General features: G+C 55.2%; 9 protein-coding genes across 9 annotated transcripts; 4 read left to right on the top strand and 5 right to left on the bottom strand.

Moving 5' to 3' along the window:
* Positions 1-481: 481 nt before the first annotated feature.
* Positions 482-1,871, bottom strand: P152DRAFT_455231 (6-phosphogluconolactonase). The gene has a single exon (XM_033678750.1). The coding sequence runs from the start codon at positions 1,533-1,535 to the stop codon at positions 735-737; it is 801 nt and encodes a 266-aa protein (XP_033537148.1). The 5' UTR covers positions 1,536-1,871; the 3' UTR covers positions 482-734.
* Positions 1,640-2,506, top strand: P152DRAFT_187589 (uncharacterized protein). The gene is made up of 2 exons (XM_033674233.1): positions 1,640-2,155; positions 2,474-2,506. The coding sequence occupies exon 1, from the start codon at positions 1,744-1,746 to the stop codon at positions 2,044-2,046; it is 303 nt and encodes a 100-aa protein (XP_033537147.1). The 5' UTR covers positions 1,640-1,743; the 3' UTR covers positions 2,047-2,155; positions 2,474-2,506.
* Positions 2,164-3,481, top strand: P152DRAFT_187638 (uncharacterized protein). Its single transcript, XM_033674234.1, has 3 exons — positions 2,164-2,426; positions 2,474-2,586; positions 2,946-3,481. Exons 1-3 carry the CDS (start codon positions 2,281-2,283, stop codon positions 3,350-3,352), a joined length of 666 nt encoding a protein of 221 aa, XP_033537146.1. The 5' UTR covers positions 2,164-2,280; the 3' UTR covers positions 3,353-3,481.
* Positions 3,482-4,524: 1,043 nt separating this feature from the next.
* Positions 4,525-6,829, bottom strand: P152DRAFT_390595 (uncharacterized protein; the record flags this gene model as incomplete). Its single annotated transcript, XM_033676047.1, has 5 exons — positions 4,525-4,945; positions 4,997-5,199; positions 5,246-5,654; positions 5,706-5,856; positions 5,920-6,829. The coding sequence occupies 5 exons, from the start codon at positions 6,827-6,829 to the stop codon at positions 4,525-4,527; spliced, it is 2,094 nt and encodes a 697-aa protein (XP_033537145.1).
* A 1,730-nt stretch (positions 6,830-8,559) lies between these two features.
* P152DRAFT_429574 (L-cystine transporter-like protein) lies at positions 8,560-9,995 on the bottom strand. Its single transcript, XM_033677364.1, has 5 exons — positions 9,651-9,995; positions 9,495-9,598; positions 9,105-9,439; positions 8,786-9,054; positions 8,560-8,738 (listed from the first exon to the last, which is right to left on the bottom strand). The coding sequence occupies exons 1-5, from the start codon at positions 9,707-9,709 to the stop codon at positions 8,654-8,656; spliced, it is 852 nt and encodes a 283-aa protein (XP_033537144.1). The 5' UTR covers positions 9,710-9,995; the 3' UTR covers positions 8,560-8,653.
* A 197-nt stretch (positions 9,996-10,192) lies between these two features.
* Positions 10,193-14,495, top strand: P152DRAFT_187502 (uncharacterized protein). Its single transcript, XM_033674231.1, has 5 exons — positions 10,193-11,652; positions 11,699-11,967; positions 12,022-12,189; positions 12,236-13,074; positions 13,125-14,495. The coding sequence occupies exons 1-5, from the start codon at positions 10,401-10,403 to the stop codon at positions 14,224-14,226; spliced, it is 3,630 nt and encodes a 1,209-aa protein (XP_033537143.1). The 5' UTR covers positions 10,193-10,400; the 3' UTR covers positions 14,227-14,495.
* A 1-nt stretch (position 14,496) lies between these two features.
* On the bottom strand, positions 14,497-17,237 carry P152DRAFT_187505 (uncharacterized protein). Its single transcript, XM_033674232.1, has 2 exons — positions 14,963-17,237; positions 14,497-14,905 (listed from the first exon to the last, which is right to left on the bottom strand). The coding sequence occupies exons 1-2, from the start codon at positions 16,998-17,000 to the stop codon at positions 14,703-14,705; spliced, it is 2,241 nt and encodes a 746-aa protein (XP_033537142.1). The 5' UTR covers positions 17,001-17,237; the 3' UTR covers positions 14,497-14,702.
* Positions 17,238-17,678: 441 nt separating this feature from the next.
* Positions 17,679-18,662, bottom strand: P152DRAFT_390820 (uncharacterized protein; the record flags this gene model as incomplete). The annotated part of the gene is made up of 4 exons (XM_033676059.1): positions 17,679-17,956; positions 18,011-18,150; positions 18,205-18,474; positions 18,526-18,662. 4 exons carry the CDS (start codon positions 18,660-18,662, stop codon positions 17,679-17,681), a joined length of 825 nt encoding a protein of 274 aa, XP_033537141.1.
* Positions 18,663-19,423: 761 nt separating this feature from the next.
* Positions 19,424-21,666, top strand: P152DRAFT_187436 (uncharacterized protein). The gene is made up of 3 exons (XM_033674229.1): positions 19,424-20,003; positions 20,058-20,739; positions 20,800-21,666. The coding sequence occupies exons 1-3, from the start codon at positions 19,867-19,869 to the stop codon at positions 21,451-21,453; spliced, it is 1,473 nt and encodes a 490-aa protein (XP_033537140.1). The 5' UTR covers positions 19,424-19,866; the 3' UTR covers positions 21,454-21,666.
* The last annotated feature ends 85 nt before the right edge of the window (positions 21,667-21,751 follow it).

The following is a 21,751-nucleotide window of genomic DNA, read 5'->3' as shown; positions in this document are numbered from 1 at the left end:
GGGGGTCATTGGGGGGTTCGGTGGGTTTGCGGATTTGGGTGCGTGGGAGGGAGGAAGGGGTTGGAAGGTTGGAGCGGGTGGGGAGGGAGGAGGGCCCGGGGCGGATGGAGGTGGTGCGTTGGGGGAGGAGACTGTGGCGTTTGGATGGGTCGGTTGGTTTTTGAGATGCCATGTTTGATGTTGGAGGTTGTTCGTGGTTGGGGTACCGGTCGAGGGCTGATGTTTGTTGGTGATTGAACGTTGAATGCCAATTGCCAAATAGCAAACGGTGATAGCCCCTGGTTGTGTTGATCGACGACAAGGTTGTCCCCACTTGGGTTCTTGTATCAGATGGTCAAAACTGAATGGCTAGCCGGTACGAGGTATTAGCTACGTTCCATGTAGCACGGAGTACTTAAAGGTAATACTTATTCCACAAAGCCGTCGGCAAATGGTGTAAGGAAAGAATAATAAAGGCCGATCGTAGGTACAAAGGTTGCATTGGGAGTCTGAGATGTAAACGAACCGAATCGCGACTCTGAGGAGTAAAGTATAGGTATTCATTCGCCCTGAATTCATGTTGAAAGTCTATCTATATGGTACTACTAAACCGCCAGGGAATCCACCATAAAGACATGTACCCAGCCTCTATCCGAATCATCTGCATCCGATCACTGTTCCACATATTGAACGCCATGCTAAACTCCAGGGAAGAAACACTTCGACCACTGTGAAACCCGATTCCTCGAGACCAGTTACAAACTCCCGCTGTGACTGCGCTTCGCATACTCCACGCCCTCCACCGCCGCCGAATCCGTAAACCATGTCACCCGCTCCCCCGCAATCTCATTAATCTGCGCACACGGCAACCTCTTCCCCTCCTCCGTATCGAAAATCTCCCTTAAAATCTCCTTCTTCCCGCCCCCCGTTGCCACGAACGCGATGTTGATCCCATGGGACGCCACCGGCAGCGAAAACGTCACGCGCTTCGGCGGCGGCTTCGGTGAGTCGTCGATCGACAGCACCCACGCCTCCGTCTCCTTCAGCAGCGGCGACCCCGGGAACAGGCTGCATGTGTGCCCGTCTGGGCCGCAGCCGAGCAGCAGCAGATCGAACATCGGGAGCCGCACGCTGTCACGCGCCGCGAACACCTTCACGAGGGTCTGCTCGTACGCGTCGGCCATCGCGGGGATGTCGTCGAGGAGCGCCGTGTCGATCGGATAGACCGTCGGCGTCCCCAGCGCTGCCGGGATGCGGTCAAGGAACTCCTCCTTCACGAGGCGGTAGTTGCTGTCCGCGTCATCGAGGGGGACAGCCCGCTCGTCGGCGAAGAAGATGTGCCATTTGGAGAAATCGAAGGGGGCCTCGGAGGCGGGGGATGTTGGCGTCAGGAGGGCCTGGGCGAGAATCTTAGGGAGGGAGCCGCCCGAGACGGCGACGCGGAAGGCGTCGTGGCGGCTGAAGGCGCTGTTTTGGGAGTCGAGGACGTAGGCACGGAGGCGTTGGGCGAGGTCGTCGACGGTGTCGTATGCGTGGAGTCCGACTGAGCGAGGCATCGTGTGTGTCCGGATGGATGGGAGCGGAATGCTAAGCGGGGAAGTTTGGAAGGGATTGTGGGAGTAGAGCCGAGTATCGGGGACTGTGGAACGTTTGGGGGGGATTGGAATTGGAGATGGAAACGGGACGACAAGTGACTTGATGATTGATGATGGTTGATGGTGAAACAGTTACAGGACATGTCACCATGTACAGATCATGCGATAGATGGAGCCATGGAGGGGTTGCTGTGGCTGCTGTGAAATTGGCGATGCCACTTTTTTGGTGGCGGTGGCATTCTTTGTCAAAGTGACTCCGTATCAGCACTCAGCACCACGATTCATTCTACTCTTCAGGTACACTAGTCTACACATTTCTACACGATATTATACAGATATCTATTTACATATATCGGTAATTACTGCCGCGTCTCCCATGTCTGTCGTGGTTACCTTGTCGCTTGTGTCAGCATTATGCATCAGTAATTATCAAAGCAAGTTGCAGGAAACTCCTTCTGTACCCCGTCCATGACCTCATCGATCCCTTGTGAGTCGGACTGACCAAGATACGCCGTTCCACCTTTTCAGGGTCTGGATTGTCGACCCTGAACGATCTATCTGGTCTGGGTTGGAATTTCCCGGTGAGTCCCGTCTTGTCATCGGTGTTGACGCGCGCGGTGAATGCGCCATTCCGACCCCGTTGCATCAAATCCATCAAATCCGTGAGTTGCTACGGACACATCGAACATCGGACATTGGACGCAGGATGCAGGACGTTTACATGCCGAATACCTCTGAATTACCGACACTCTCCTTTGTCTTCTATGCGACTGAGGAATCAGGTCGCTGTAATGTTGTCGATCATCAGGTCCAGAACCAGCCATACCTCTCTCTTCGCCGCACCATCTTTCTGTTGCGTAACCAATGCCCGCGACGGTATCACGATTGACAGTTGACAGGCGTGGCTATCGCTACATTCGGGCAATCACCCCGCCGATCATCGATAAACCGCCCAGCTGGTTAGTGATGTGGTCGCAGTCGAGAAAGTCAAATGCGAGAGCCCGCAAGCGCTGTAAGGGCGACAATTCTCACGTTACACCATGAATATTCGATCAGAGCCGATTCCCAGGGGGGAGTTGAGAAATTTGAACGACGTTTGATACCGTTGATACCGTTGATACCGTTTCACACTAATCCTCCACTCTCCGCTGGGCTATCTGATCATCCTGGACCACCACACGGAAGTGGTAGGATGCGTCGTATACAAATCAATCGGGGGCGCCAGTTCTCTCGTTCATTTCTTACCTTCATGATTCTGAATTCTCAAGTCGGCGGTTTCATCTTCCATCTTCTATCTGATCTCCGTGCTCTCCTGTCACATTTCTATTTATCAAGAACCCTACCGACCGTTCCTAACTTTCCTCACCGCAGATCAAATATCTGATTACCCATTCGTCTCCATATCAACTGAGAAAATCCCCGAATCTCTCCATATCACACTTCACTACCACCCAAATCCTTCCATCCCCTCCCCCCCCAACCACCATGTCCGACTCCCAATCCACCGCCGACGTCTCCAAGCTCCTCCAACTCCAAACTGCCGTCGCCCACGGCATCCCCCGCTCCTCCATCCAACCCCTCACAAACTCCTCCGACCCGCCCACCACCACTTCCTCCGCCAGTACTTCCACTTCCGGCTCCTCCGAGGCCGCCTCCCCCGTCGGCACGCGTTGCGGGCGATGTCAGCGGACGACGCCGTCGCCGGACGCGAGCACCGTGTCGACGGGGGCGTGTTCGTGGTGCGCGGCGAAGTTGGAGGGGTAAGGTGGGTTGATTGAAAGATGGGTGGGATGGAGTTATTATTTTATGTTGGGCCTGGGATTTACTTTACGAGCGCGGGAAACCTTGACGACAGTGCGTGATTTTACGATTGAGGATGCCTTTGATAGAAGGAGAAGGGGAGTTTTTCCATTTGTTTTTTGCGTTCGCGTTGATTGCTTAGCGGAGGTGGAGAGGTTGGAAGAGAGGGGGGAAAAAAGGGATTATTTCCCTCATGCCGGGGACATGTTGAGAGGTTTTCATATCACTGTTCAACATGTCATCCTATCCGGGCCGCAATGCAGGACTCAGGGCAGCACGAACGACAAGCGAGCAGGAATTGCGGTTTCGTGCAGATGTGTACAATGTACACCTACCAATTCCATTCGCAGGAGCGAAAGGGGATGAACGCAGGAATACGATTTGCGCATTCGATCCAATGTTTCTGGTTATCTACTCCGTACCAATCAATCACTTACTCTTCCCATCATCGCTATCCATTAAACCGTCGCCATGGATTGAACCCGGTCAGTTCCCATGCCCTGGCTCGGCTAGATCGGAGGAATCCCATGACTTCAGTTGGGATCCCGTCGTCAGCGATCGAGGGAGATCAGTGGGCCAATCTGATCGCCAGGATGTGGGTGGATGTGTCGATCGTAGGGGGGCGAATCGGGATTGGAATGGGGGATGGTGGTTGGTGGTTGGGTGAGGGTTGAGGCACAGGGGAGGGGCGGGGTCAGGGGGTGTGGATGCGAATCGCGATGTTCGGGGAGAGGGGAGCCAATGAGGGGCAGGTTACGGCTGGAGAGATCGAGAATCGAGATGGATGGGATAGAAGGATTGGGAGATTTAGGAGATGATGCTTCGTGAGTGGACCTGGACTCTAATTTATTTAGGTGTATTGCAACGAAGGAGTTTGGTGTTTTGAGGAAGTGTGTCTATGATTTGGCATCAAATAGCCCAACATATCGTAGCCCTCTAGGTATAGGGACCTGGTGCCTGATCCGTCCATCCATGACATATTCCCCTTCATCAGTCCTGAAATCCCATATTTACCAAGACCAAGCGCCCGGAATCCCCTCAGACGCCTCATGATCATCCCGTCCTCCCACCCTATATTGCCGCATTGCGCCTCATCCGTCAAGCACTTCCTATATCCAAGAGCCCCAGTCCCAACCCGCCGTATTGAAGCTCACAATGAAAAGCTCGGCGCGCCCGAAAACCCCGAGAGGAACGTCTGCGGCGTCCCCGGCCGATAACTCAGCCCAGTGGTCGACCGCGAATAGGGGCTTCCTGGCCCCCCGCTCCCACTCTCCCCACTGACGCTGACGCTCCGCCCCTCACTCTCCGCCACGCTCTCCGCCGTCCGCCCCGCCGACTCCAAGACTAGACTATCGCCTTCTCCACCATGAACACCCCCACCCCCACGCATCATCTTCACATCACCCCCCATCACCGGCGGCGCCTCCCTCCCCCACCCCTTCCGGCCCCCTCCCCCCTCTTCATCCACCAACACAACTACCCAAACCCCCACACCCCCTCCTGCACCACACAACGGTGTACAATGAATCCACCTCGGCCTCCCTTCCTCCCCCCGCATCTTCCCCTCATCTCTCCTTGCGCCCCCTTCATCCCCCTTCCCACTCCCTCCATTCCCATGATACGTGCGCCCCTCCCGCCTCCCTGTCACCCACCGAATCTTCGCCGTGACCCCCCGGCCCGCGGCCATCGCGGCGGCCAATTCGGCGCGTACGCGCGGCGCGCCAGAGATGTGGTTGAGGAAGGGGGATTGGAGGAGGCCGGGGACGCGGAGGGAGGGGGAGGTGAAGAGGATGCGGAGGGAGGGGTGCGGGCGGAGGAGGAGGTACTAGGGTGGTTTAGTGGTGATTGAGGTGCTGGGAGGGGGTACGTACGTGTTTGTAGACGGAGGAGAGCGGAGGAGAGGGGGGAGGGGGGGAGGGAGTGTGCGGGCGGAGGCGGTGATGGATGATGGAGGTGGCGTCATGGTCGTGGTCGTGGGCGTTACCGAAGCGTTCACGGTGCATGCGCCCGCCGACTTTTTTCACGGAGTCGAGTTCCGCCATGTTGAACATCTCGCAGAGCTCCCGGAACTCATCTGGTCGCTCGGGTTCCTCGCCGGTATTCGTCCCCGTCTTCGCTTCCTGCTTCTCCAGCATGCGTTGGAACGCCTCCAGTTCGGTGCACTCCTTCACCAGCCCGCTGACGTCAACCTGCGCGCCGAGGTAGTACCGCAGCTTACCCTTGTTGTCGAGTAACGGCGCGACCATCAACAGGTTCATGAACGGGGAACCGTCTCGGTGGCTGTGGGACGGTCAATCGCTGCGTGCAGGTCCTTGATTTCGGGCGACTTACTAATTCAGGAACAATTCGCTGTGCTCTTTACCATTCGCGATGGCTTCACGTATCCTTCGAGTACTATCTGGACTCGTCCGCGGACCCTGGAGGAATCGGCAATTGCGCGCCATCGCATGGCTCACACCATATTGTGTCATGCGATGAAATTCTACACATCAATGAGTATCGTGAACCGCAACGTAAACAACTCTCTCCGAATCATTCAACGTACCTTCGGACGCAAATACAATCGGATTCTCCGCCCGCGTCGGATCCGTAAGACAGAACACCTCCCCCAGCCCCTCCGACGCATCGAGCAGATGGGAAGGCAGCGTGCCGGTGATCCGCCGCTGCACGCGCACACTCGCCACCTGAATAAAAACGTGCACGACATATGCCGGCAGATCCTCGTTCACCAGGACCTCGAACGCCTGGCGCGCCTTCTCCTCCAAAACAGCGTTCTGCGTAGGGCGAGCCTGGCATTCGGTGAATGGATGCCCCGTGATGGGCTCCAGGGCCTCCGCGACCGCATTGGCGTATTTGATTGCCCGTAACGCCTTCAGTGCGTCTAGATAGTAAATCAGCACTGGGATGGATTGCGGCCGGCGGCGGTGTAGGAAGGAGGTGAAGCGGAGGAGGTCCTGCGGATCGCTGACGATGGATTCGAGATGCTCCTTGGAAAATAGCTGCTCGGATCGACGCTCCAGGGACGAATCCTCGCTGGGGACACTGGTTTGCTCGACTAGATCGAAGGATTTCGGGTCGTCCTCGAGTAAGGGCTGGAGTCGGTCACTATCTTCGGCATGGAGTTTGCTTTGGAGAGGCGTATGATTGCTTGGGATGGATGAGGCTTTGGTTTCGTAGGAGATCACCGAGTCGGCGGAGCTCCGTTTACGAGAATCGGGGGTGGTTGGTGCAGGTGAACTGCATGGCTGGAGACTTTGTCTCCTCTTCTTGGATTCACGGCCTCTGGTACTACTCGTTCGGGACGGAATGTGAAACTCGTTCAGAGAATGATCCTTCGTAGGTGTAGTTACGTCCTGATACGGAGAAGTGGGCGTTTCGAATCCCTTTATGGGACTGGTTTCGCTTGAGATCGATCCAACTCTTTCGCCGCCTTTCCCGCGCACATATCGATCCATGTAATCTTGCACGAGGGGGCCAACCTTCAGTTTCAGCTGATCAATTCTGGAATCAAGTTCACTTGGGAGATTGGGGGTTGAGTCGATCGCACGGATCGTCGAGGTGCTGTCTGTCGACATCTTAAATGCCGAAAAGTCCACTTGACTACGGGAAGCAGGTCGCAATGAGCTGTCATATGCGGTAGACCCGTCTGGAAACGAACCATTGTAGCCGTTTGGAAGCTGCGAAAGGTTTTTGTCAGACCGACGTCGTCCAAACAGTTTTCGCGGAAGGCCCATGGCGGCGGTTCGAGAACGTCACGGGATGAAGAGGAGGGCAGCAATGAATGGAACGAAGTGGAAGGGCTACGGATGACATTTATGGAAGGGTGATGATACGTGCGTACCACCATGTACACTCACCAGCGTGGTCATAGTCAAACGCGTGCTGTACACAAGAGATCGATTTTCGGTACCTTTTCAAACGAGACAACACGCTGGCCCAAATTACGTCCCAGAACTTCGGATGCCCGCGGTATTCGACCTCGTGGAGGGCAATCGCCCACGCGTTTGGTTCGTCGATGAAGTGAGGTGATGGGACCGAAGGGGTAGGCTAAGGAAATAAGGAGCTTTGCGATGGGACTGAGCAACCCACAGAGGGGCTTAGGATATGCGTGATCGGACAACCAGATGCGCTACCACCCGCTGCAAGCATTAATGAGATCGGGCCTCAAGGATTTAGAGGAAGCATCAGATCGGATTGGAGGACGGGGTTTGGTACGGGTGGTACGGGAGTACGGGAGTGACAAGAAGCACCAGAAAAGGGAGTATTGTGGACTTACGAACTGTGTTTTTTTACGTGTGCTTCGGTGGTTGCATCCAGGACACCCAATGATCCCATTGACAGATACAAAGAAACTAGTAAAGTTGAACGCGTCAATCCTCTCCCCTGTGTGGCCCTACGCCGCAAGACCGCAGATCCAGTGGACCCGATTAATGGGCAAAGGTCCGCTGGTGCACCTTGCCAGATCTCGGCGGGGCAGGACGGGTTCCCGTTGGCTAGAAGATAGGGGAGGTTTTATTATGAGATAATGAGGTCAAACGCAAGGAAAGAAGAAAGCTGCATAACTCAGCCAGGCGGGAGACATATTTCAGGAGTTCAGGCCGATTAGCCCCGCAAGGGACGAATGGTTGAACTGTTGAACTCATTGAAGTGGTCGCTGATGAATAGGGGTCGCTTACAGGCTGCAGCATTCAAGAAGGCAGGAACCGAAACGCTGACATCAGAGGACAGTCCTATGTCGTAAGATTCGGTCGGCAGGGCTGTGGACGGGAAACTTGGCAGGGGTCCCCGTGTCGGAACAGGTGGTGGCCCGGTGCCCATGTACCCATCAAATCCAACCAACAACCCTGTTATCACGATCCCTGGGCGACCGCGAAAGAGACCAGCTGGTTGTTCTAATTGTACGAGGCTGGTGAAAGTCATCAGAAGCTTGACATCATGGATATTTTCAGTGTCGGACATTTTTCTCCATCTGAAAAACTAAAATCTTAGTTTGAACAAGATCAGGAGCCGACAGGTCCGCCCGTGTGCTAAGTAGATCTTTCAGCTGGCGTTTCTCCCAGGAATGCATGGACTGGGTTAGGTGACATATGTTGTGCCACATGGCAGAGGGGATGCAATCCACTATTTGGACAGGGTATGTAAATCGATATAATATCAAGGACGGAATCTGCAATCCGAGAGATTGGTCCTTGGTTCTGTATAGTGCTGGAACTTGGAAGACTCGATTACATATGGGTAAGTGTATAAATGTATAAGGATATCTAGTGCTGTTCTAGAACTCATGCATTCAAAAGAGGTTCTCTTTCTCCTGCTTCACTATCGTCTTCATCGGCCAAGTCTTTCTCAGTCCGAGATGGATATAATCTGGCCACTGTAAGCTATCGTCCAACCTCAAATTTAAGAAGCCATACATGTAATGCTGCACGATGAAGATGATGTCGAAAATCATCGAAACGTTCCCTAGAGCAAACTTGACCGGATTTCCCGTAATCCCAGACCAGTCGGCGTCAAGAGATGAGTCGACAACCATCTGTAGAATCGATGTGATGCCTCCGGCGAAATCAAGGAGTATCTGACCCATGCTCCAACCGACGGTGGATTTTCGCTGGTAATTGACCCATACCTGTGGACAGTACTTTACCACCGTTACAAGTACCTTCACAAATCCGACTGCGTAGATCTCGAACCCGGTTAGTTTCCAGAAACCAAGAGAATGCATGCCCCACTTACCACATCAATCCAAGCCCATCCCAACGGGTCATTGCCGCCGTCCTTCGATAATATCAACACAATCAAAATGACCCCAAAGACACCTGCAATAGATCCAGTTACAATCCCCCGAAATACCCAACTGGACCTCTGGTTCCGGCCAACCTGGAAACCCCAGATGAGCGGGAAGAACTGCGAGTAAGTGATGATTGACAAGATGGCTCCGTGCAGCGCAAACGCAAAATCATTAAATCGTACACTTGGCACTTGGGAAATCGGATGTCGAAACGCATATTGCGAGCGGATCGTAGGCGAATAGAGGAAGACGGCGGTCGAAACCGAATATGCAGTGAAGCCTAATACACAACATAAGACTTCGTGGCTCAAGGCTCCAGCAACCGATCGACTTGCCTAAGATGTTTGAGAAGGGAAAATCGACGGCTAGGCCTACCGTCGAATTTCTACGAAAGTTCTTGATGGCTTGTGGGTAGAAGGAGAATGACCAGCAGAGAAAGCTATGTCCTGTGTAAGGAGTCTAGGTTATGAATACGAGGGATCTTGGCTCACTAGAACCAGCCCAGGAAATGTGATGTGGCTCGCCATATCTCTTCTGTGGCAATCATCATATCCGATGACAAGGTTCAAGCCCGATGTCCGCAAACAGCGACATGCAGGTATGGGTCTGTAGTCTATATCTGCCAGTGAAGGCAAGGTAAACAGGAGCAGAGAAGGCTATAGGCTACTAAGAATAGGACGGTTGATAAGGACAATATGGGCTATCAAAGGCATTGTGCCTAAAGGAATTCTACACTGTAATGTAGAGGAAACATCATGTGTGTATCTAGTGACAACCTATTAGTAGACTGAAACGGTCAAAGCATCGTGATGTTGAGATGGACTTTAGCGCCGTCGTAATCGCACGCGATCTCATTCCATGATCCATCCATCACGCTCCAGGTTTGGTCTCACGCGGTCACGTGGTCAAAAGCTCCTTCACGTGTTTTAATCAGACCCTGGCCCACTTATTTCCAGTTCTGGATTAGCTCGTTCACGTGATCGCTCGCATCGCCAACCTCACCCCAATAGCGACGTCAACGAACGAGCCGCTCGCCATCCAACCTCCCATCATTCTCAAGAGTTTCGGGTCTGAAACTGTGCACATTACCTCCCCTTAATGCTAGGTCAACACATTGCTTGCGACATGTGGACGCGTCACACGTGACACGTCCCAAAGTGACCGCGATCCCCACAACCGCCCCCCCCGGGTCCGGCACTCTCTATCACTCCTGGGATTCATACTCTTTGCGCCTTTCCGCCATGGCCCTTTCACCGGGAACTCCAAAAAGAAGCTCTGCACGTCGTCCAGGTCGCCAATCACTCCAATCCACTCCCACCGGCGCGCAGAGCGAGCCCCCCTTCAAGAAACGTAGATACGTGCCTGGGGGGCCAGGTGGCGGCGGCAGATATATCGACGACGAAGGGAACGAAACACCGGTTGGTGGCACAGGACCTGGAGGATACGCGTATTCAGGTCCTCGGGGCCGCGTTGGGCGGATGAACGCTGAACTTGGGATTGTTCCCCCACTACCTCCACCTCCACCTCCACCTCCACCTCCACGTTCACCTCCGCCTATCCTTTCCCCACCCCCTGCAACGGCCCGTCGAACGCGAATATCCTCTTTCACGCGACCAATAAGGGAGAAGGAAAAGATGGAGGAACCTAAACCGCGTTACACGTCGGCTGCGGCTGCGGTCGCGGCATCGACACAAGGCGAAGCATATAAGCCTCGCGAGGAGCGGGGATGGGAGGAGTTCCATCCCGACCTAGAAATCGATACCAGATTCATGGTGTTGTCTGCCGACGAGGTGGATGGAGTGGCGCCACCTTTGCCAAACCAACTATTTCTCGATCCAAACCGCTTTCGGCGTCAATCAGACCACGCTTTATCGGACGCTGGCGCGAATCTGATAGGCGATTCCTCACAAACACTACCCAATATTACAAGCGATACAAATACAATCATCGATGCGCCGGCGCTTGTGCCCCCTCCTCCACCACCCGTTATCAAAAGACGGCCCGGAAGGCCCCCTCGGCGGCCGGAGTCCATGCTCACAGGGCTCGGTTCTCCACCTCTCCCTCGAATCATTCCTCTACAAACCGTAAACCCGAAAGAACGGCTCAACCTCCCCAAGCCGCAATATAGAAAGGTGGACACATTCTCGAAATTCGAACAAGACCACGCCGTTTCAGTCAACTACGTGGACCGGACGCTAGCCGGCGTGGGGTATCAAGAGAGCGATCTCTTCCTCCGTCCGGAACGGATATACATCCGTGGCTCCGAAGGCTCCTTGGATGATGAGTTGGATCTGGCGTTGAGTATCAAGGCCGATGAACAAGGATCTGGGACCACGGTTGGACGCGTGGAATATGATATGGATGAGCAGGACGAAAGATGGCTAGAGGATATCAACACGCAGCGGCGGACAGAAGGAGTCGATCCGATCAAGCCGGCGATTTTCGAGGTCACCATGACCCAAATCGAAAAGGAGTGGTACGCTCTGGAAAAACGTAAGTTTGTAGCCAGCGATAATTGGACGCTTTCTTACTTGTATAGGGATTCCTAAACCAAACCCCAAACCGCCTCAGACTCACCGTCCGCGATCAAGTTCTGCTGCGGCCGTCAATGGTGAGCCGGTTGGTCAAGGCGAAGAACAGGACACCAAGTGCGCGGTCTGTGACGATGGAGATTGTGAAAACACAAATGCAATTGTTTTCTGCGATGGTTGCGATCTTGCAGTCCATCAAGAATGCTACGGCGTCCCGTTCATCCCGGAAGGTCAATGGCTGTGCCGAAAGTGCCAGCTCATTGGTCGAGGAACGTCGGTAAGTTAACGCTTGATCCTGTGACCAAGGATGCATGATCTGATTGAAATATAGAACTGTATATTCTGCCCCAATGTCGACGGAGCATTCAAACAGACGAACAACAACAAGTGGGCACACTTGCTCTGCGCTTTCTGGATTCCGGAAGTATCTCTCGGTAATACCGCTTTCATGGAGCCGGTGATGGATGTCGAGAAGGTCCCGAAACAACGATGGAAGCTCGTAAGTGAATTGCGCACATGACCTTGCCTGGTGCTAACTTGGGTAGACATGTTACATTTGCGAACAGCGAATGGGCGCTTGCATCCAATGCGGTAATAAGAATTGCTTCAAAGCGTTCCATGTGACGTGCGCCAGACGATCAAAGTTTTTCCTCAAGATGAAGCTGCCTCAGGGCGGGCTTGCGATGGATACCAGCGTCCTCAAGGCATTCTGCCATCTGCACGTGCCGAACGATTGGCGGGATGAACACGATGTAGAGGCTGCAACTTCGGATGCGAGGGCGTTCTATCAACGGACCATGAAAGGCAAACGATGGGCAGACAGCCAGCAGACAGCGTTGTCGGCGTCGGCACCCCAGCTTCTCGGAGATGGTGATGGGGACCTTGGCGACGAGGGGATATCGCCAGCAAAGAAACGTAAACGAGACCAGGCCATCAAGTCGATATGGCGGCTGCCTTCTGGCGCCCCCGTCGTCCCCCACGTTGTCTACCACAACGTCGAAAACACACTCATCCGCTTCGCCATCCGGAAACGTAAAGAGTTCATCGCCGAGGCGTGCAAGTACTGGACACTCAAACGCGAAGCTCGTCGCGGAGCGGCTCTGCTCAAGCGACTTCAATTACAACTCGATACCTTTTCCTCGATGGAGATCACACGGCGCAACTTTGTTGGAATGGGCGCAGCTGGCCGCCCTCGATTACAACGCCGAATTGAGTTCGCCGAGCGACTTGAAGATGAAATGGAACAAATTCGACAGCTTTGCCATCAGATCAAGGAGCGTGAGCAAGTCAAGTTGGAGGATGCAAAGCTTATGAAGAATATCATCGATACGGTCTATTTTCCTATTCCTCCACTACTACGGCCAATTCTCGACAAAGCAGCAAGGTAAGCCAACTTCTTGTCCGCAATGGTTGACCACGTTAACCATTCCTCAGCCAAGACTCTAAGAACTACTTCTCGTGGGGGCTGGAGCAGGTTGATCAGAAAGTGAAGGGCTATGAATACACCTCCGTTGCACCGTTCTCCACGGATTTGCTCTCCGTCTTCCATGCCGCGATCAACATCGAAAGCGCCAATCACTCCGATGCGAAGTCCATCAACGTTATCGTACCCCATAGCGCTCTCACCGCCGACCAGAAGGATAAAAAGAAGCACGCTAAACGAATTGCAAGAGCGCTCAAGCCATTACTCGAGAACGCTCTACGGTGCGAGACGGATCTTTGCGGCCGTACCTTCGAGAAGGAGCTTAGTCAATGGGAAAGTTTCATCACCAGCAAAGAGCGACGGGAATCATTCGTCGTCTCTACGTATGGAGATACGGTGGGCCATATCACCGACGACGAACATCAACACGGCACTGCTCCTGCACCAATGACGAACGGGGACGCCGAAATCACACAGGTTCATCATTCCAAACCTGAAGCTCTCGATGACCACCAGGACGTAACGATGGTCAACGGTATCGAGAACGAACTCGAAGCGAAACACCCTCCTGGAGATGACGTCCCACAAGAGCAACTCGAACACGCCCGCACCCCCACCGTCGACGCGAAGGACGAAATGACCGACGACGCCGCCATCCAGCGTCAAATCGCTGCCGAAGGCGACCCCCACCCCACCCACGACCACGCCGACATGATGAGCCGCAGCGGCGGTTCCGCGGCCACCCTATCCCTCGGCGGTAGCACCATCCCGTCAACCGTCAACCCCGAGCCGATGACGCCACCGCGCTCGGACCGCTCGCTCGGCGGCTTCCTCAACCAGGGCGGGATCCCATGGTACATGGAAGCGTTCGACCCGCTGGGGACGACGATCCATGATGAGCGGAGGGAGCTGGGGCGGGCGGGGAGTTCGGATTTGAGTAGCATTATGGCGGATGAGGAGATGGAAGGGTTGGTGGAGGAGGAGCGGGAGGTGGAGATAGGGGAGGGAGAGTCGACGGTGGGAGAGGCTGAGGTGGTGAGGTCGAGGGTGAGGGTGATGACGGCGGCAGCGACGAGGGGGGTGAGGCGGAAGGGGAAGAAGCGGAGGCGTTAAGGGGGGTGGAGAGTGGCGTTGGGGTAGGACATTGTATGGTCGTCTCCTGCTTTACTGGATATGGATATGGATAGGGCGTTATTCTCCGGAAATTGCGTGGAACAGGGAGCGAAGCGCACTTTGCAAGTGGCTTTCCCTGATTATTTCCGGAGTAGCACAATACCAGGGTACATATTCTCTCGGCGGGGAAATACGAGACTTGTTTTGCTTCTTCACATAGGTAACCTACAAATTACAATTGTACATTCATCAGGAAAGTCTGCGGGGTTGAACCACTTGTGACAACCACGCTTCCGTATCAATGGCTACCGGAAAGGACGATGCCTAACAACAAACAAGCATGCAATAATATTCATCTCGGTCAGCGTAAACCAATCGTTATACCGCCGGTCATCGCTCGAGGGGATACCCAACAATCCATAACCCATCCGTCCTCCATGCTCCATCCACCTCCCACCAACGATCAGATCCCACACCTACTCCCCCCTCAACCACGCCGGCAGCTCCACCTCCGCCGTCTCCCCGGTCAACCGCCCCTCCCTCGCCGGAAACACCGGAAACGGGTCGTCCGCCCACACGTACTTCTTCCCCGGCTCCGGAAACCGCGTCGTATCCCGCGCATCATCTTCATCGTTGTCCGAATCCCCTTCCGAGTGGCCGTCCCATCGTCGCGCCGCTGCTGCTTCCGGTAAGCCTAAGAAACTTCCGAACAAGCGCACCACATGGTCCAGCATACCAGTCGCGTTCTCCGTATCGCTGCCAGCGGAAGAACCCTCGGCGCGACCCCCGCCCTTGCTGGCCGTCGGCGCGGATGACTCCGGCGACGCGGGATACCGGCGATAGTAATCCGGATCCTCGACAACGCATCGCGCGTACTCGTGCCGCTCCTGTTCCTCGTTCACCAGCACCAACGCCGCCGAATGCCACCCCCCGGCACTGACCGCCAGCGAAAAATGCATCGCCAATCCATCCTCCTCCGCCGTTCCCTTCCCGGCGCCGGCGTTCCCCAGCGCCCACCGCAAGATCCGCTCGCCCGCCGCCTCCACCCAGTCGCTCACCGCGCCGATCGTCCGAAACGCCCGCTGCTGCGCCTCGGTCGTCGCGTTGGGCAGCGGCATGATGTTCGTCCAGGGGGCGCGGGCGGCGCTGGTGTCCGGGTCGGTGGCACCGTTGTTCATGAATTCGAGCCAGCGCTGGCGGGGGGCGTCGAACCAGATTTTGCGGGAGAGGGAGTTGGACGGGGGGGCGAGGATGACATTGGAGCGGAATTGGCGGGGGCGGGATGGGATGAGGCCGCGGAGGAGGGCGGGGCCGGTAGGGGGGGCGAGGGGCCCGAGGCCGAGGGCGCCGGTGCCTTGAGGTTCGGCACCGTGGGGGGTGATGGCGCCAGAGGCGTGGAGGGCGAGGTAGTGGTAGTCGGCGAAGGCGAGGGAGATGACGTTTTGTTTTTGGAGGCTGGCGGGTCGGGTGGGTTGGGGGAGGTTGGAGAAGGGGGGATGGAGGTTGAGGAGACGGATGGAGTTGTCCCAGTATATTTCAAGCAAGACATTTTCGGCAACTAGGACTTCTCCGTTCTCGAGGATGACTCCGAGGGTCCGGAATGAGCCTTGAAGGTGCTTCGCTGAAGGCACATCTGAGTCCTCCGGATGGGAGAGCGCCGGGATTTCGATGATGCGGGAAACGTTGGTAGGATTACCTTCCAACTTCGCTACGAAGATCTTCTTGAGGTCGGTGATGAAGACTAAGTATCCTTCCAACAAGATGAAGTTGAGTACCTCACCTACGGTATCTGCCAGTTCCGGCCATGGGGAATCGTTTGCGCGTCCCTTCTCCGGTCGTTGGAACTGGGTTTCGGGAACCGTGCATTCATCGGGGACTAATCTAGCATCGACCGTCTCCCCGTCTCCAGGCTGTCGCCGGATATCCCAACATTTGATGCCAAGCCCTGATATCAACGCCGCGCTCTTATCCCAGCCGGCCACAACCTTTCTCACGGCGCCATGGCGCCTCGTATCGAGTCCTTTGCCGGTCGGATCCATGGCAACATCGAAGAGGAACCGAATCTCCACCGGATTGTTGTTCAACTCGCTCCAGCACCATGTCGCCCCACTATCCGCGAGTCCCAAAATATGTTTCCTCCCCGCCGAGAACTGTCGAATCGCTCTTCGCGGCACATACTTCTCCTCCCCCTCTTCCTCAAACGGGAACTTCAAAGGCCTTAGATCCGTCGACGCGCCACGCATCACCGACAGGCGTCGCTCACCGTCAATTTCTCCAGCCGTGAACAACCTCCCCTTATCATTCAGCAACGTCGTCGACCACCCCCCACACTGCACGTCCGCGATGATCCCCAGCTTGCGCGTCTTGTCCATCTCCCTTGGATAGTGCGCATCCCTCGTCCCTCCATACCTCATCTGTCGCCTACCCCTCGCGACGCTCAGACTCAGCTGGTTGGGGTCCGTCAGTTCGTTGACATGGCCGAGCCCGCCGGTGCCGTTGGACCCCCAGGTAAAGACGCGGCTCTGGGTGAACATGCGCTGGTATAGGCGACGCCATCGGCGGCCGTCGTGCTCGATCACGGGCTGGTTCGGGACGCGGAAGGTGGTGCGTGTGGCGGAGCTCCAGTAGGGGGCGTCGTCGATGATTTCGGGGGATTGAAGCGCTTTGCAGGTCGCGCAGAGGGAGAGGAAGCTTTTCGCGTCGAGGTAGGGGAAGATGAGGAGTAGGACGTCGACTGGTAGGTCGAGGAGCTTGAGCTTGCTAGGGGAGTCCATGATGGGTTCCTGGGGGTCTATTACTGGAGCAAGGGGCTGAAGTAGACTGTCCGTCTTGGAGGAACTATCTTCTGATGGAGATGTACAGCTTCGAACTAGGATGGATGGGTGCTTAGGTAGAATACTTTAGAAACTGGTATGTTATAGGCTAGTTGTTATGGTAGTACCGGGGACATCTATGGAGAAGACTAGGTTCATATTATCATACCCTCATGCCCTACTATGTAATATCAACATGTTGAACGCTGAGTCTGAGAGGGAGAGCTTCCCTTGGTGTCAATTGTCACTAGTAGCGTGACGTCAATGTCGAGGTCACGTGGCTTGATCTGTGGCTGAGAATAGCCTGAGATAAGATCAGTCAAGCTCCAGTGCTTTCAGTCCAAGAGGTATTTGGATTTGATTATATCTTGGCCCATGCTCCTCTCTTATATCTTACATATCTACAGCTGATATATTCTATCGTCTTGCATATGAATAACAAAACCATCCGCCCGAGGCCCGACCGATTGACGCCAGTCGCCAATGCAACCAATACCCCCAATCCGGATCCTCAAGATCCAATGCACCGAATCTAATCCTATGCTCCTAGCTAGCGTAGCGCCCAATGCACAATCAAAGGCCGACCCCAGAAGATTCCCACATTCCATAATCTCCTGATCTAGCATCTGTCCCTGCACCTCAGCGACGGCCGAACCACCGTCGACCCTTAGACTTCTTGTTACCGTACGTGAACCGGCCTTGGTCCCCTTTGGCATATCCATTCGCCTGTCCATTCCTCCCCTCCCCCGCCTCCGCCATCGCGATGCTCGTCTCTCGCGACTGGTGATGCTTGGTGTGCATGGCGGGGATGAAGTCGACGAAGAACGACAGGAGGTAGAAGGTGAAGATGAGGGCGATCACCCACTCGAGGACGGCCGCGGCGTTCCAGTTGTCTACTCTTTGGAGGGCGCCGAATGCTGTTGTGCGTTAGGTGGCTAGGGGTGGGGGTGGGTGGTGCGCTGGGAGCCTACCGATGGCCAGCGCCACTTCTGTGACGATGAAAAATAGCTTAAGCCAGAATGAGATGCGGAGAATCGAAAGATGCGCGTAGTGGGTGCCGAGGCGCTGATACTCCACGCACGCGAAGATGGCTGAGACGACGTATCCAGCACTATGCACATATTAGTCCACTGTATAGAGATGTCGCCATATCAGGTGAACGTACATGAACAGCCCAAGGAATATTTGGTGCAGCCTGTGGTGATGAAAGGTATCAAAGATTGAGAGCAGGATGATCCCCGCAGCTCCGACAATCGCAAACAGAATGCACAGATTCGACCAGAGCTTCTGCCAAAGGGACGTGTTGCGCTTCAATCGGCCGGAATGGCGAAGCCAGCGTTCCGCGATCAGCGCAATGTCGAAGGAGACGACGGAGACGGCGGCCATGGCGATGAAGAGCGGCTTGATGTCGGTGGCGCCCACATCCGAGATATATCTATACGAGCGGGTTAGAAACTGTCGGGAATTCTCGAGGAGATGCACCTACGCGATTCTCTGGCCGTGTTCCATGGTCTCATAGATCGGTTTTCCATCTCTCACCCATACCAGCAGCAATCCTAGGAGCATTGCGAGCCATACTAGCGATGAGAACAGCGGGAGGAACCAATACGATATCCCCCACATCGCGGCGAGAGAGAGGTCAAGGTGGTGACTTGAAATATAGGGAGGGACAGATGGATAAAGGGAGGAACTACGGAGTCAATCATCAACGATCGAAGCAGACAGAGACCGTCTCTATAAAGATTCTTCAGGTACAACTAAAAAAGACGGCCCAACGGAGTGCGGATTCGAGCAAATATCATTCTTTGGATCCGATCAAGGACCTATTTCCTCGGGCGGTTCTGGGTGCAGATCACTCATCACTGTGTCGTGATGATGTCACCCAGGCAGATCCAGGAGCTTACCAACTCTTCGCCGGACGCGTGACGTCTCCGGGCTGACACTGATCGCCTATCGGCATACCGGAAAGCTCGGAGTTAACACGATATTTCATATGCGGAAGGGCCAAACATCACCCCGCCAGAGGCGCAGCATTGGAAGTGACTATCGAGCAATGGAAGATTGGTCCATGGATGATTGTGTCTTGTGGTGATAGCACGGTGGAGACGACGTCGCATTAAGCTCGTAGTTAGCCATACGGGAAAATTACGCTACGGATTGAAGTACCTTACTTTAATGAATAGGTAAATGGTTTATCCTAAGCATTTTGACAGTAGTTCTAGGTCTAGATCCCGAGACTATCATGAAAATCTTCACCTCATTGTTATAGAAGTAGTATCTGGGCGTACTGGGTTGAAGTGTGTAGCAACTGTCCGAGATTCAACATGACTCAGACTGGAAATTTAGGTATTCAGGCACCAAGGCATCGGAGCATCCGGGCATCCGGGCATCCGACGGCCTGGAGAAACTGAACCTAAAGTGCATATGTGCCTTAACGCCTTTCTGCCTTAACCCCGCGACCGGACGAAATCAGTGATCAGACTGATCTCAAAGCTCTACGACGCCCTTAAGTTCCCCAGGCAGTGATAGAAGGCTCTAGCAACATCCTCTAGCATCTTAGCTTCAAACTGGCCAGACGGCACAAAATGATGACTCCCCTCTAAACCATAATGTCGCTATTGCCTCCGACCGCAAGCCACCTGAACATCACACCTCCAGAAGACATCTATCTCTCGCTCATCGGCTACACCTGGGTTTGTGCCCTCACCACCCGAGACTTGATCGACCTGTGGTTCCACCACCACCCAGGCTGCTTACAGATCCGTCTGAAGGCCTCGTTATCCCTTGGCTTCCTCGTATACACGGGACTCAAGACCGCAGCGGTGCTATGGCGTCTCACGTCGTGGTCATCGACGCACGCTTGAGGCGGGCGACCATCAAGACGTCGCCGAGCAAATATCTCAGCGACATCTTGTCTGAAGCGTGCACGCGTCTCGGCTACAAACCCGATCAATACATCCTAAAGTAAGCAGATCTCCCCAGCATCTCCGCTCGGTTCACCCGACTAATCCACCCTAGACACAAGAAGAAACCCATCGACCTCTCCGTCACCTTCCGCCTCTCCGGCCTCCCCTCCGGTGCCCAACTCGAACTCGTCCAAGGCTCCCGCTCCCCCTCCGTCGTTTCCATCGCCCTCCAACTCCCCACCTCCGAAACCAACCTCCGCCTCACCGACAAATTCCCCAGCAACACGACGCTCTGGCAGATCCTCCGGCAGTTCGAGAGTGGTGCCAAGGGGTCGACTTCCAGGAAACTCAACTTCACCGAGCGCGCCGTCTCGCAGACGCAGACCGGTGCGTCGTCTGGTGCGGGGCGGATGTACTATGAGATGCCAGAGCTGAATATCATGGGGCGGCAGCTGGGGTCGCTAGCGGACTTGCAGAAGACGTTGGCGCAGGTGGGGTTGAACGGTGGGAGCGCATTGCTACGGCTGAGTTTCCGGAATAGCGGGATGCCGCTGGAAGAGGCGATGATGGAGATCTCGCAGTACTTCAGGGAAGTTGAAAGAGGGCCACCGGTGACGGAAGAGGGTGAATCATCCCGCTCTGTCGCAGCAGTCGACGGTGCAGGAAACTCAGAAGCAGACGCCCCTCCTCCGGCACCGAAACCCGAGGAGCCTACCCAAGCTACACCAACCCCACCACAACCTACCACCACCGCCCCTTCCGAAACACACCCCTCTTCCCCCTCTCCCCCCTCTCCCCCCTCTGAACCCCTCCCCTCCTCGTCCCCCATCACACGCCCCACCACCATCTTCCTCCCCCCCTCTCACTCCACCACCTCCACCACCTTCAACCCCTCCGACTACATCCCCACCATCGAACACGCCAAAGCGCACCAAGCCTCTCTCGTCGCCGCCGCCCAAAACCGCCGCCTTCCCTCCGACGCCGAGCTCGCCGCACGCGACGCCGCCCGCGCTTCGGCTCTCGAGTCCGTTGAACGTGTGCGCGTGCGCATCGGACTGAGCGACGAGTGGGGGGTGGAGGGGGAGTTTAAGCGGGGGGAGACGGGGGCGGATGTGTACGCGTGGTTAGGAGGGATGATCGCGACGACTTCAACAAAAGCAGAGGAAGGGAAGGGAGGAGGCGGTCCCGGGTTCGTGGTGAAGTATCGCGGGGACGATGGGCGGCTAGTCGAGTTGCCGCGGGGCAAGGGGCTAGTGACGGGGTTAGGGTTGCGGGGGGCGACGAAGATGTTTATGGAGTGGGAGGGAGAGGGGAGGGGGCGGAGGGTGTTGAAGGAGGAGTGGAGAAGGAGGGCGGGGGAGTTGAAGGCGCCGGAGGTGCCGGAGGTGGAGGAGGAGGGGACGGGGAATGCGGTGGCGGAGGGGAGGGGGAGAGGAGAGGGGAAGAAACCGTCCACTGGGTCGTTTGAGGATAAGATGAAGAAGATGTTGTTTGGGAAGAAGCGGTGATGTGGGACCGATATAAAAAATCAAGCTGGGTTTGAAAGCATTGGCAACGGTGTACGGATACTCCCGGTTCATATAACGGTTCTCGACCAAATGACGAGCAGATTCACACCCGACGTGAGAATAGAAGGGGTCTCAATATTGACTTTATAGAAGATTTTGTTCCATTCCATTCCATTCCGCTATTCGATGCAAAGTGCCTTGAACGAGAAAAATAAAATGCATGGAAGGGTGCGGAACAGCTCCGGCACCACGAGCGTCGTTACGTTTCCGCCCATTGAATTTCTCTCGTTGGTGATCT

The sequence above is a fragment of the Eremomyces bilateralis genome (genome assembly GCF_010015585.1).
Source record: "Eremomyces bilateralis CBS 781.70 unplaced genomic scaffold P152scaffold_3, whole genome shotgun sequence".
NCBI classification, from domain to species: domain Eukaryota; kingdom Fungi; phylum Ascomycota; class Dothideomycetes; order Eremomycetales; family Eremomycetaceae; genus Eremomyces; species Eremomyces bilateralis.
Note: the sequence above shows the minus strand (reverse complement) of the source record. Positions and strands in the feature narration are given on the sequence as shown.